Source organism: Erithacus rubecula, assembly GCF_903797595.1.
Source record: "Erithacus rubecula genome assembly, contig: SUPER_Z_unloc_1, whole genome shotgun sequence".
Lineage (NCBI taxonomy): Eukaryota > Metazoa > Chordata > Aves > Passeriformes > Muscicapidae > Erithacus > Erithacus rubecula.
Window position 1 is genome coordinate 1879573 of NW_027635590.1, and position 12703 is coordinate 1892275.

The 12703-nt window shown below is 41.1% G+C and overlaps 1 protein-coding gene across 1 annotated transcript in view; it reads left to right on the plus strand.

Annotated features, from left to right (window-relative positions):
• Nucleotides 1-2208: 2208 nt before the first annotated feature.
• MTAP (methylthioadenosine phosphorylase) overlaps nt 2209-12703 on the plus strand; it is a 34777-nt gene continuing 24282 nt past the window's right edge. Inside the window, exons 1-2 of the mRNA XM_079330911.1 lie at nt 2209-2351; nt 8270-8356. Of these exons, the coding sequence (XP_079187037.1) occupies nt 2316-2351; nt 8270-8356 (123 nt within the window). The 5' untranslated portion in view covers nt 2209-2315. The remainder of the gene's footprint in view (nt 2352-8269; nt 8357-12703) is intronic.

Below are 12703 nucleotides of genomic sequence, written 5' to 3' on the forward strand. Positions count from 1 at the left end.
TTTTTTAGCTCCTTTTCTGATTCTGATTCTAAGCTGTTCATTCCTTGTCTGGACTGTCCCAAAACAGTGTTCAGACCAGCCATCTTCAGAAACTCCATCTAATGAAGCTTTCTTTGAGCTTCCAGCTCAACATTTCTTCAAGTATCCATGTCACTTACCATCCAGCATGAGCAGTCTTTTCGGCTTGCTGCTCAGGGTTCAGATTTAATGTGGATATATGGGAAGGATTATGCAGAGCAATACTCCTACAAAACACACAAAGCATCAGAGAATCCACAGGTAGAAAATAGATATTATAAAGAGGAGTAAGAACCAACTTTTAACTTCCAGTCCCTGACAGTGCAAACAGTGAACACTTGAAATACTATTTAAGTAACACGAAGTCTCATATTCAAAAAGCAAACATATTGTACTCAACTGTGGTCAAAGATGAATACTGCAACACAATTGACACCTTTTTATAAGCAATTCAGCAGAGGAGAATTGTAGGATTAAATGGAAAGAATTGCCAAGAATTATTCATTAAAAGATTCTGTACACTAAAAGCAGAATTTGTGCCTTCAACAGAACAAGAAAAGCACGGTAAATTTCAGTCATATTGTGGTATTATGGCTATACACTAAAGCCATAAAAGAAGTTAGCTACAACTTCACCTGAAAAACAGTAGCTTCAGATAAAGAAGTTAACATGTAGCATCACTCATGTCCTTCTTTCTCTCTTCATATCATGATTTTCCAAAGTAAATTTCTTATCAGTACGCTCTACATTCTGACCTACAGTAAGAATGTTTCAGCTGTGATGAACATCCCAGCAGAGCACGAAGATCGCTAGCACACACTGAAGACAGAGTCTGAAAAATAAAAAAAAAAAGCTTAAAAACTGTTTAAAGCTGCACAGAGAGCACATTCCAGCTAAAGCATGAGTTCAGCACGAGCTGCTACTGCCTGAAGTTATAGGAATAACTGTTCCTTTTGGTGTACAAAGAACTGCCCCGAGATCTGAGCAGTTAAAATGTAGGACATATGTCCAGTGGTGAATCTGAGCCCGTATTTACCAGCAGATGTGTGACAGTTTTTTAAGAGGCAGATAGCACCGAGTGGCATGTGAGAACGGCCAAGGTGTCTACAGTACATAAAGCTGCTTTAAAGGAAATATGTCAAACACTTTTACATGCCAGTATTCCAATTAACAAGATAGTGGCTCTTTTTGAAACCTACAAATTTTATAAAAATATATCCAAATTTATAACTACCTAGAGAAACAAAATTCATAAATATATAAAAACTATTGATTCAAAATGTAGGATTATGGTACAGTAAAACAAATGTTCCTCCTAAATCTGTGGACTTGTAGCAACAAGAAGAATATCACAGATAGGAAAATGTTAATATTAATACACTATAAAAGTGTTCATCTTTTCCTATCACTTAAAGCTCTATTTAGCTTGGAGAGCTAAACACGTGTAAACTTTCTATGTATGTGTACTTCAAAAAGTTGGTTTGGTTTTTTGGTGTTGTTTTCTTTTTTTTTTTTTTTTTTTTTTTTTTTTTTTTTTTTTGCAAAGCAGGTTTTTTTTTCCAGTTTGTTCTCAGACATATTTTCACATACTGAAAAGACAACCCTTAACTTGGAGCACATTGAAATTCTAAATTAATCGGAATTTTTATTTAATTTAAAACAAACCTCTTTTACTTGGTTAAAAACATTCTAAATTAGGAATTTTCATGTAGGTTAGGGCTAGACTTTTGGTCTCATTTTGCCGTTTCCGGCACTCCGGGGCTAATTAGCGCTTTGTCGCTTCGTGTCACTGTTTCACAGGGCGCTTCAGGCATTTCTGTGGCGCAGTTTAACTCCACCTATTTTGGCTAACTCAAGGATTTTAATGGCGCGGAAGTCAAATAAACCTGAATTCCTAGGAATAGGGAAAGGTGGTGTGAGTGAAATACAGACCCCGTGAAAGTTAGATTCTCAGAAAGACGGAGCTAGGGTTTGGCAATCTGAGCACGCAGCTGCACCTTTAAGAAGTCAAATTATTTCAATCACACCCCCGCAGCACCACTCCCGGTCCCCAGAGTCGCAGGGGAGCATGCGGGTCGGAAGGGTTAAGCAGCAAGCAGGACGGGCGCTGCTCGCGAGCCGAGCGGGGTTAAGGCGGGCCGGGCCCCGTTCCCCTCACGGCGCGGCGGGCCCGAGCCGGCCGCGCTCCCGCCGCTCCCGGGACACCGCGCGGGCGGGTGCTGCCCCCTGGCGGCGGGGGCGCCCGAGCGCGCCGGGCCGAGCGCGGCCCCGCGGCGCCGCCCCGCCCTCCCGCCAGCATGGCCGCCGCCGCCGCCGCCTCGCTGCCCGTGAAGGTAAGCGTGCTTCCGCCCAGCCGCGCCTCAAGACGGAGGAGGTGACGTCCATCGCCGCCCGCAAACCCTCCCCGCCGCCGTTTGGCGTAGGCTGTGGGAGCGAGATGGCCCGGGCCGCACAGCTGCTCTCCCGGCGCTGCCGGGCGCGTGCCGAGAGGCTCTGCCTTCCTTCCTTCCTTCCTTCCTCCCTCCCTCCCTCCTGCCCGCCGCGTCCTTCCCCTCTGCTGCCGCCTTCCCGCCGCGCTCCTGCGCCGCCTCTCGGGAGCGCGCCCGGGAGCGCGGCCGTGCGGCTGAGGGGCGGCCAGCGCTGCCCGGCCCGTGCAGGGGCGCCTGCGGCCGTCCCGGAAGAGACGGGGTTTGGTTTTTGTTTCTGTGGTTTTGTTTTAAATCCGGAGAAATCTGTTCCGTGTGTCTGACCCGTGTGCCGTGCGTTGGGTTTGTCCGTGAGAGGGCTCTACTACTAAACGTGCACGGTACTCTAAGCTCTGGCAGAAGTGAACAGTGCAAAACTTCTTCTCTTAAGACTTGTCTCCTGAGTGTTTGAAGAGCTGCTCAGAGCGGTGATGGCACCGGGGTGAGAAGGCCGGTGCTCAGGCTGAAATTTTAGTTTTCACGAACACGCATTATTTTTCTGTGGTGATTGTTTTGGGTGTTATGACCTGTCTTCAAGGTACAGATTTATTCTCTTAAGTGTAAATTACACGCAGCTCAATGTTTATGTCCTTTAAAGCAAAGTGGTTTGTGATGCCATCCTCACCCCTTTCTCAGTATCCCCAAAAACAGAAGGCAGGAATGCAGAAAGGTTTGTTGGTGGCTAGCTGTCAAAAAGACCCACAGGTGATCATGACGTGTACTAGTGTTTAAGACTTACAGGTGAACAAGTGTAGACTGTTACTGCAGTGATACCTCTATGCCTTCGGCTTATACCTGCTTGGAGAAGTTCACCAAACACCAGGTGAAGAGAGTATACACTGTGATTGTTACTTGGACTTCCACAAAGAAACAGTAGAAATACAGCTGGAGAGCAGGCCTCAGAGCACTGCTAAACTCATGGCTGAAGTGGATGTACGAGGTTTGGTTGGCCACAAGCCCCAGCAAGCCGAGGCAGAGCCTTGAATAGGAAAGCAGAAGGTGTGTGTGGTGTGCTTTCAGTTAAATCATTCAAGACCATATGTGCCTGTGCTGGTCTGTACAGGTCTGTGCAGAGGCCTGATTGAGTAATGTTACTTAGAAACACCAATCATGTAGTTGTGCTATTTTTAGCTATAGTTGAAAAGGTGTATATATTGATATGTGAAATCAATAAATCAGCTTCATGCTTGCATCAAACGGGGGTCTCATCTCTTTGTTATGCAAGTGAGGGTCCTGTCTCTGTTGATCACTGTCAAATGGTGCCCTCCATGGGAGGAGGTGGTCACCAAGAAACACGTTTGACTTTTGTAGTTACTGGTGTGATTAATTTTTATTAGGTTTCCCTTCTGTTGCTCTTCATCCCAATGTTTGAGATCAACTCTACTGTAATGCCATTTTGCTTGAGGTTTAATTCTAGACAATCTTCAATACAGCCTCTGTTAACTTTTACAAGTTTTTACAAGTTGTATCCCTTTGTAGGATGCAAAGTCTGGAATGGAGAATACAGTCTTAAATCTTTCCATTCTTGAGATTATTCCTAGGTGTGAGGTCAGTGCTCTGGCTTTTGAGGAATGGTGGAACTGTTCTTCTTTGGTCACATCCTCTCTGTCTTCCCATATGCTCAGCAGCTGTGCTAGTAGGTGGGAACAGAACTCAGCTCCCCTGACAGGGGTGCTGTGGTTTAGACATGGTGCCCTTCAATTTAGTGTTCCCACTGAAACCACTTCAAACCATGGATCTCTCCACCCCCTGCAGCAGAGTAAGAGGAGAGTTGGAGGCACAAAAGGTGAAGATCATGGGCTGAAATAAGAACAATTTACTGGAAAAGCAATCAGATAAGAAAACAAAACAGAAACAGCAAGTATATAATGAAGAGAGGTGGGCGGCTAATATGCAACTGCTCACAACTATGCAGAGCCCCCCAAAATACCCAATTGTCATGCTATCCTGACCCAGGGCCCTTTCCCCTGTTTCTGGAAAATGATACGAAGTCATACAGAATAATCTCCACGTCCTAGTCATGGCCCTCCCATGCTACTGCAAAAATTAATCCTGTCCTGGCCAGAACCAGGACAGGGTATCTTTCCCATTGAGCCTAGAGCATCTGCATTCATTTTGATAATTTACTAGAAGGTTTGGAAAGCAGAATTTAGTATAGAATCAGATTTTTGTGTCTAGTTCCCAGATGTAGATAGTATTTCTGGAGATCGTGTATAATTGTGAGGTAAAAATAATTTTTGGATTAGAGCTGTCATCTCCAAGTCACCCTTACATGATTGGAGAAGCAGCTACTTCAAAAATCTCTGCTGGCTTAAGTTTTCTTCCACTGAAGTAGCTCTGCAGTGAATTGTAAGTGAGCCCAGAATTTCTTTAGCCAGTGTTGCCAGTGTTGGCTTGGGGATTGTCCAGGCTGCCCCTGAGGTAAGTTTGCAGTGAGTAAGACAGCACTTATACATGCTTTGTGTTCTGCACCCTGAGAGCTATGAATATTTTGCAAGCTCATTGGAGTCTGCCATTTCTGACAGCATGGCTATTATTGTAAAAACCTACACAGGAATTGAACAGTGCAGCCAAAGCACGTATTAATGCTGCTGCAACAGCAAGGTTATGGAGCCTGAGAACAAATTTGAGAGCAGCCACACCAGGCCTATGCTGCCATAGGCCAGGCATGCTACTTTCTGTACAGGAACAGTCTGATGGATCTATGTGTTTATAATAACCTTAAAACATTGCCATTCCAAAATAGCTTTTATGTCCTGCATCTGTAGCTGCTCTCTCCAGCATTGCACACTTTTCCTCAGTCCCAACAACTTTCACTTCGCTAGATGTAAAAGTTCAGTTTCCATTTGAATCATAAGTCACAACAAATATAGTAAAACAAGTGTTATATCCAGCTAAAACTAGTAAAGTTGCTGAAGGAACCTTTTTTCTCCCTAGATTGGAAAAAAATTTAAAAGCACCATTTTGGTCCTGTCTTCTGTTAATGTAGCAACAACCAGTGTTCATCGAGTGTATACATACATGCACAGTGTTGTAGATAGTCTTTTGTTGGTTTTGAGTTGTGTGATTGTTCCTGTTGCATGCCTTCCATGATTCTTGGGCAATTTGTTATTCATCCTAAAGCATATGTAGTTTTCAAGATTTTCCAGGAGCAATCCAAGTCGGAACCCTTGTGATCGCTAGGCAACACGAATAACATGGGAACAGACCCATCAGTACTATTGCAAACTCTGATGTAGGTCTCTCCTAAGGCTTGAGTGTGTATTCAGTGTTAGAGTGTGTGGATTAGTACTGCTGTTTTCCTTTGCAATTCTTCTCGTGATCCACAGGAGGGTAGCAGAAGGAAGTGGAAGATCGGTTGAAACTAACTCATCGTATCAGCGTTTATTCCACTGGGTGTGGAAAGCTTTGTTGGAGAGGTGTTCACATGTCACGAACTCCACAGAGCCTCTGCTTGTTGAAAAGAAATGCTGAAGAACCAGCTAATACAGTGGTTGAACAGATGGGGTCTCTATGAAAGTGAAAGTAAGAAAAAGCTACAGTAAGAGGCAGCTCTGTGCATGTTGTGGAAGGAGGGTGTTATATGTTGAAGTCTGGAGATTTTACTTGGGAAGTTTTCAGTCTTTGTGGTAATAAATTATGTCAGAATAGCTGAGATTTTGTTCTCCCCTGACATGAAAATCAGTCACGATATATACTCAACTTGAAAATGATACAAACTTTGCAACAATTGATCACATTGAAGAAAAAAAAGGACTCATTTTCTGTGTGTGATAAATGGTGACAGAGATCACTTTTAAATAACATTACTAAGCTTTCCATTGTGAAAAGTTTGACAGTAACAATTTCATCGAAAAGTTACAAGTGTTCTGAACTCAAGAAAAAACTCGACTTGATTGAAATGTAATTATCCCTAGAGAGACAAAAACCAAGTTACTTTTAATTATGAACTACAAACAGGAAAAATCAGATGTATTTTTCTTATCTGGAATATGCAATCACAGGTAAATCAAAACACAACAGGGATTTTAGTTGGGAAACCTCTTAGATTTTGAGTCAACACAAAAGACTATTTTTTTTCCAAAAAGTTCCTTTGGAGGTATAATACCATATAGAAATGCCTATACCCTGGTTACAGCTATAGTGAAGTTAATTTGCCTTCAGTAGATGTTCCACTGCTGTGTTTTGGATTCAGAATGAGAATGGTGTTGCTAACACACTGATGGTTTGGGTTTTGCTGAGTCATGTTGTTCCTAACTCAAGGAATTATTTTTTTCCTGTCTCATGCTCTGCCAGGGAGGGAGTGAAAGGGTATGCAAGCGAAATTGGGAGGGAGCATGTCCCAGTCTGGGGTTCCTCCTCTGCCCCGAGATCACCCCAGAGGGACACGAAGGTGGTTCAAACCCTGGTTTTCTCTGAAGCAGCCAAAGAGAGACTGACGGAGACGGTTTTCTCTTTTCCCAAGGATTGTTTATTATTTCTAATCTCTGGGACCTTTTGCCTGGCCAGCAGTGGTCTGCTCAGCCTGGCATCCATGGTGGAATCTGCCTGGTCAAGGCAGGGCTTATCTTATATAGTTTGTATTACGTATTTCATGTTTATAAAATTTTCCCAATACAATACAATTTTATTAAATGGTCCAGCCCTGACCCCATCCAATCCAAGAGTGCCAACGTGTCACCCAACATGGATGACATGGAGAAGAAGGAGGAAAAGGTGTCCACCCCCCAAATTCTCCATCTTGGCCACGTGTCCCTTATCATAAACATTCAAGAAAACCTATTTATCTACGTTCTAACATTCTAATTTACACTCTACTCATCATTATTTTCTGTGTCTCTTCTCTCAATGTGGGCAGATTCTCCCAAGGAGCCAAATCCAGCCCCTGCAGCTCCTGGGCAGCACTCGGGGGTCTCTGAGGGGTCTGCCAGGGGGGTTTTTGCACCCCCAAAGGAGCCAGGGAAAAACCCTGGACTCCCACAGGAGCATAGCTGGGAGGTGTCCTAAATTGATTGAAGGGCTATTCCACACCATGGGATGTTGTACCCACTATATAAACTGAGGGAGTTACCCACAAGGGCATCCAGTCTGAGTTTGAAAATGGGGGTCTGACATCAGTCAGTGGGTACAGAGCAATTGTGTTGTGCATCACTATTTTTTCTTCTTTTAATCATTATTACTATCATTTACCCTTATTACCAGATTTTACTTTATTTTCAGTTACTAAATTTTTCTTATATCAACATACACGTTTTACTTCGATCCCATTTTACCAGAGTGCGAGAGGAAAAAAGTGGAGTTTGAGCGAGTGGCTTGTGTGGTCCTTACTTAACTTAACTTAACTTCCTTAACTTTTAAGCAGGGCTTAAAACCATGACAGCCTGATATTCAGTATGGTGGTTATAGGTAAGACATTTTGTCCAATTAACCAGAAGCCTTTGTTTTAATAGGCTTTTTACATGTATTTCTCACTCAATACAGGCATTTCCCAATAGCAGTCTTAATTTTTATATTGGAAATAAATGTTTAATGGCACATCTTTTTTGTTTTTCTAAAACTTTTTTAACTTAAAGAGGAGAATCCTGGGGTAAGTAAGTAAGTTAAATACAGTTATTTAAAATCAGATATTTGCATTGTGGAAAAGTGTGGTGGGCATATTATGCTTTATTGATATGTAGTCTAGCCTTATTTTTGAGAAGATACATTTTGTAGCTGCTGGGGTAGTTTTTCAGGCATGCAGTTACATGTGAATTGCAAGAAGACTAAATATGTACTTTCTGTGTAAGATTGGAATTATCGGTGGAACTGGCCTGGATGACCCGGATATCTTAGAAGGAAGAACAGAAAAATATGTGGACACTCCTTATGGCAAGGTCTGTATAACCTTTTTATTTATTACTGAAACTTTTTGCCAATTTTCAAGATGTTCAAATGGTTTAAGGATTTTCAGACTGGTAAATGAATGTATAAAGGAGGTACTGGCACAACTTTTTAGTTGCTATGTATTGAGCATTTTTTGAGTTAGTAAAAACAAAGTATTATTGCAAAGATGATATGCAAAGGAGACTATACCTCTTCTCAGTTTTAGATTGGATGAATTTAGAAACTTACTGCTGAATTTACAATTGACGGATAAACCTTCTCTTTCAAACTCTTACTGGTGTGTGACCTGTTTTATCTGTCAGATTGGTCCAGGAATCTTTCTGAATTGCAGAAATCTGTCTTTTGAGGTACATGAAACACCATTTTCCCTTTAACTAGTGAATTATGTTTTACATGCCGATGTAAGATTGTACTTATAGCCACATAATTTGAAAATTATTTGAAAATGAAGCTTCAAAATTGTTTTTGTGACACTGGTACACCTGAATAATTCTCCTTTACATTACTTCTGTCCTTTTCCTCAGCAGAGGAAAGCCTCCATACTCAGCACTGGGTGTGTTTTTGATGGATAATTCTGGCGCAAAGCATTTATAGTACAAACAGGCAAGACAAAAGATGAGGGAGTTTTATAAGCAGGAGATCAAGGGAGAGAGATGTTCTAGTTGTCACACAAAGCTCATAAAAGAATTGGATCTTAGGTAATCACATTGTAGAACTTGGGGAGTCTGGGTGCTTTATAATTGCCATTAGAATTGCATCTTATGCAGTCTACCAGTGTATGCTGGTATACGTACAAAAAATCTGGTATCTGGTAGCAAGTGCTATTCTGTGACTGGAAGCTTGCCAGAAAACTCGGTGGTATGGTGTGTGATTGAAAATTGAATCCAGGCCTCCACTTCAAAGTGGTTTTAAATGGAGTGTAAAGAGCAAGAGGAGTTTGTATCCATACCATTCAGGAAGGGGAGGGAGGTAAATATTAGAGGAAGTGAAAACATAATTAGAAGAATGCGTTTGACTTTTCTATCATCTTTCAAAATGAGTAATTTTAATAGAATGAAGGGAACTTACCTCCTCTGTTTTCTATACTCTGGTTTCCAAAAGTAACTAGCTTTGGTCTGAAGTAGGATTCACTATCTAAACCAAATTAGTTGGCATTGCATTCACTGTTTCTCGAGGGTCATGGATGTTCATCACAGCATGGATGTGTTTGGAGATTGCTGACAAGGCATAAGTAGTACTATGCTTGTAGCAGATATTTAACTGAAACTTTCCTATGTAGGACAGATGGAACACTTCTTCCTCATAGGGTTCTGTTCAGATCAGAGTTAAGGGCACAGTGGCAGTGCAGCATTTGAAGGTCTGTTCCGCACCAAGATGCCACAGTATTTGGGGGCTGCAAATTCTGCAGTGCAGTAAGTGGCCTTCAGTAGGTTTCAGTATTCCTGAGAAGAGTAGGACTACTTGCAGGATGGCTTCTGCACAAAGGAGAGAAAAAATCTTAATCAGCCATGTACCTTTGGCCAGTATGGGAAGCTTTTTTACTTTGTTATTTGTTTTAACTAGTAAATAGCTTATCTAGTGGGGTTTTTTTCTGTGTTCTTCACAGAATGCAACATAAATAGCAGAAAATTAATGTTGGTGCCTGTTGTGGTTTATAAGAGACCTTGATCAATGGACTGTGTCTGAGCCTGCATATTACACGTTTGGCATAGGCTGAACTTAAGAAAAAAAGACCTCATGAATATTTTTTCTTCTGTGAGGGTGTCTTGGTTTGAAAGACAGGTCTGCTAAGAAAGGCAGGAGCTTATCTTGAAATGGAAAATGTAAACCCCCCCTCCCTCCAAATTATAATTTTGAAATTAAGGGGCACTTGGGCAAAGATACGGGAATAGGAGTAACAGTTCTTTACTGGGAAAAATTGAAATAAAAGTACAGCAATACAAAAGGAAAAAAAAAAGGACCAAAACACTGACAGAGTCAGAATACAACCTGACACCCAGTCAGTCAGGGTGTTGGTAGCAGTCCCATTAAATGGTGGCTGCAGTCCTCCTGCAGTGCCAGGTGTGGTTCAGCTGAAGCAGTGCTCCTGTAGAATGATGCAGTTTCCTCTGAAGGTGCAGGGATGATGTGGGAAGGTCTGATTTTCCTCTGGAATCCAGTGGAAAAAGATGTTCTGATGTTCAAAATCTCAGTTTTTATCTTTTATCTGAAAAATGCTTGTCTCCTCCTCCTGGGTGCAGCATCTCACAATGGGATGATGTAATTTTATCAGTCATACAGTGGGACTCAATGGCCCATTAACAGATGATACCTCCCTGGAGGAAGGATGGGTCCTGAGGAAGATAAAGAACACACCCCACCTGGTTTCAACAGCTGGTGATAGAATACATACTTTTGGTTACATCCTGCTTTGCAAGCCAAGACAGAGGGGGATGAGAATAGAACTGGGTTGCCATGATATGAAGCCAAGCATGAATTTGACATAATGTCCTGAGATGAACTTGGACTGTTAAGCTGACCAGAATGAAATCAGTGTACAAAGGCAGAGAGCACAGCCAAAGAGGAAGTTTTATCATTTTACCTATAATGGCCTGTCTTCCTTCTCTCTCTCTGTAGATATGAACATCTGACAATCAGGCCATTGACAGTTGTTTCATGTAGATTTCCTCCTCACATCAGCTTCAGTGACTGAATGCAGTTTCCAGTTCAGCAGCTGATGAATCAGTTTTAGTGTAAGATGTGTGGAGTTTAGTCCACAAGCTACAGGTGCACAAAGTGCAATGGATTTTGATTGAAGCAGAAACAAACCTCAAATTTAATTGGTATTATTAGGGGGGATCAATATTCACTTACTTTACTTCTTAGACTATTTAGTATACAGGAAGGATGTGTTACATAACCTACTTCTCATTTTAGAACTGCATAGTTGAGAGGAACAGCTATTGCTGAATGTAAGAGGGCAATTTGATTTTTATTTAAATATGCTTGTAAAAGCTTAGAAGTTTATGTTTTTTTACTTTTTTTTCCTAAAGGTATGTTTTGTTCTTGATTGTTATGAGAATAAAACCAAACTGGGACTTTTCTGGCATAAAGATACTTTTATATAGAGCTGTGAAGTCAATGGAGAAATGCCTGAAATTTTAAGAGTAAAGACCTTAATTTAAATAAACTTCAGAACTTTGTGGCCTTTTGCTTCCTGAGACAAACTGAGATGAAACATCAACCTATTTAGTTCAGGCAAAGCTAGAAAGAATAAAAATGGATGAATGTCAAAAGGAAATTGCAAGACATAGTTAGTAGAATATATGTCCATTTCCTTCTCTCATGTAAAAATGTAAAGTGTGCAATTCCACTTCACTTAAATCTTGGGGTTTAATTTTTAAGTTTCAAGGCAAGGAAACTTGTGCCAAAAGATTTTTGACTGAAAATCTTCCTGGGATAGATGTTCCTTGACACTTTTGACTCTTGACAGCAGCAAAATAGACATTTCTTTAATGAAAAATGCTGTTTTCTTTTCTTTTGAAAGATTAATAATTTCTTCATACAGAGTCCTTGAAGTGTCTTCTCCTTTGGCCTTCTTGAATCCTAAGAATCACTTAACTACAAAATTTGGCATTAGGTAATGGGGGAAATATGGAAAAGCTTAAAGGAAACTATTATGACAATTTTTTTGCTCTTCCCTTTGCTGACATTGGTTCTCCTATGATCTATCAAGTTACATTAGTAATAGTGAAAATGCAGAACAGTTGTGTTTTTTAAAAAACTAAGTAACCTTACAGCTCTTAATATTCCAGCTGTCTTTTCTTCTTTGTGTGCTTCCACTATTTTGGGTACATCAAAAATTTGGTATTCTGTGGAAAATATCCTGAAACCTTTTGAGCTTCTGTCTCCAGATATGGAAAATATTTGTCTCCTAGAGGACAACAGATGCTGTTCCAAACAATTTTATCTTTATCATTGAATTTTGAAGCTCCTAAAAAACTTTGTTCAGAATATATTTTCAGTTGGATTCTCTTCCTTTTTGGATGACAATCTTGGTTCTGAATCACGTTCCCTGGTGGGCAAAAGATCATCCCACTCTAAAGTATTCTATGGGCTCCATGTCTTTTTCTGGTCGTAAATATATCTGGCAAACAAAGCAGGAGATAATTTCACCTTTCAACTGAGCATTTTTTGCTTGTATCAGAAAAACCTGATGCATCAGGGAAATCTGACCATGTAATGTAATACTTAAGCTCCTCTTCTACCTCCCCAAAACAATGTTCATAGTTTAGTTCCTAAACTAGCTCACAGGTTGAATGGAGGCTTGCAGAACCTCTGAAATACTTTTTTCATCA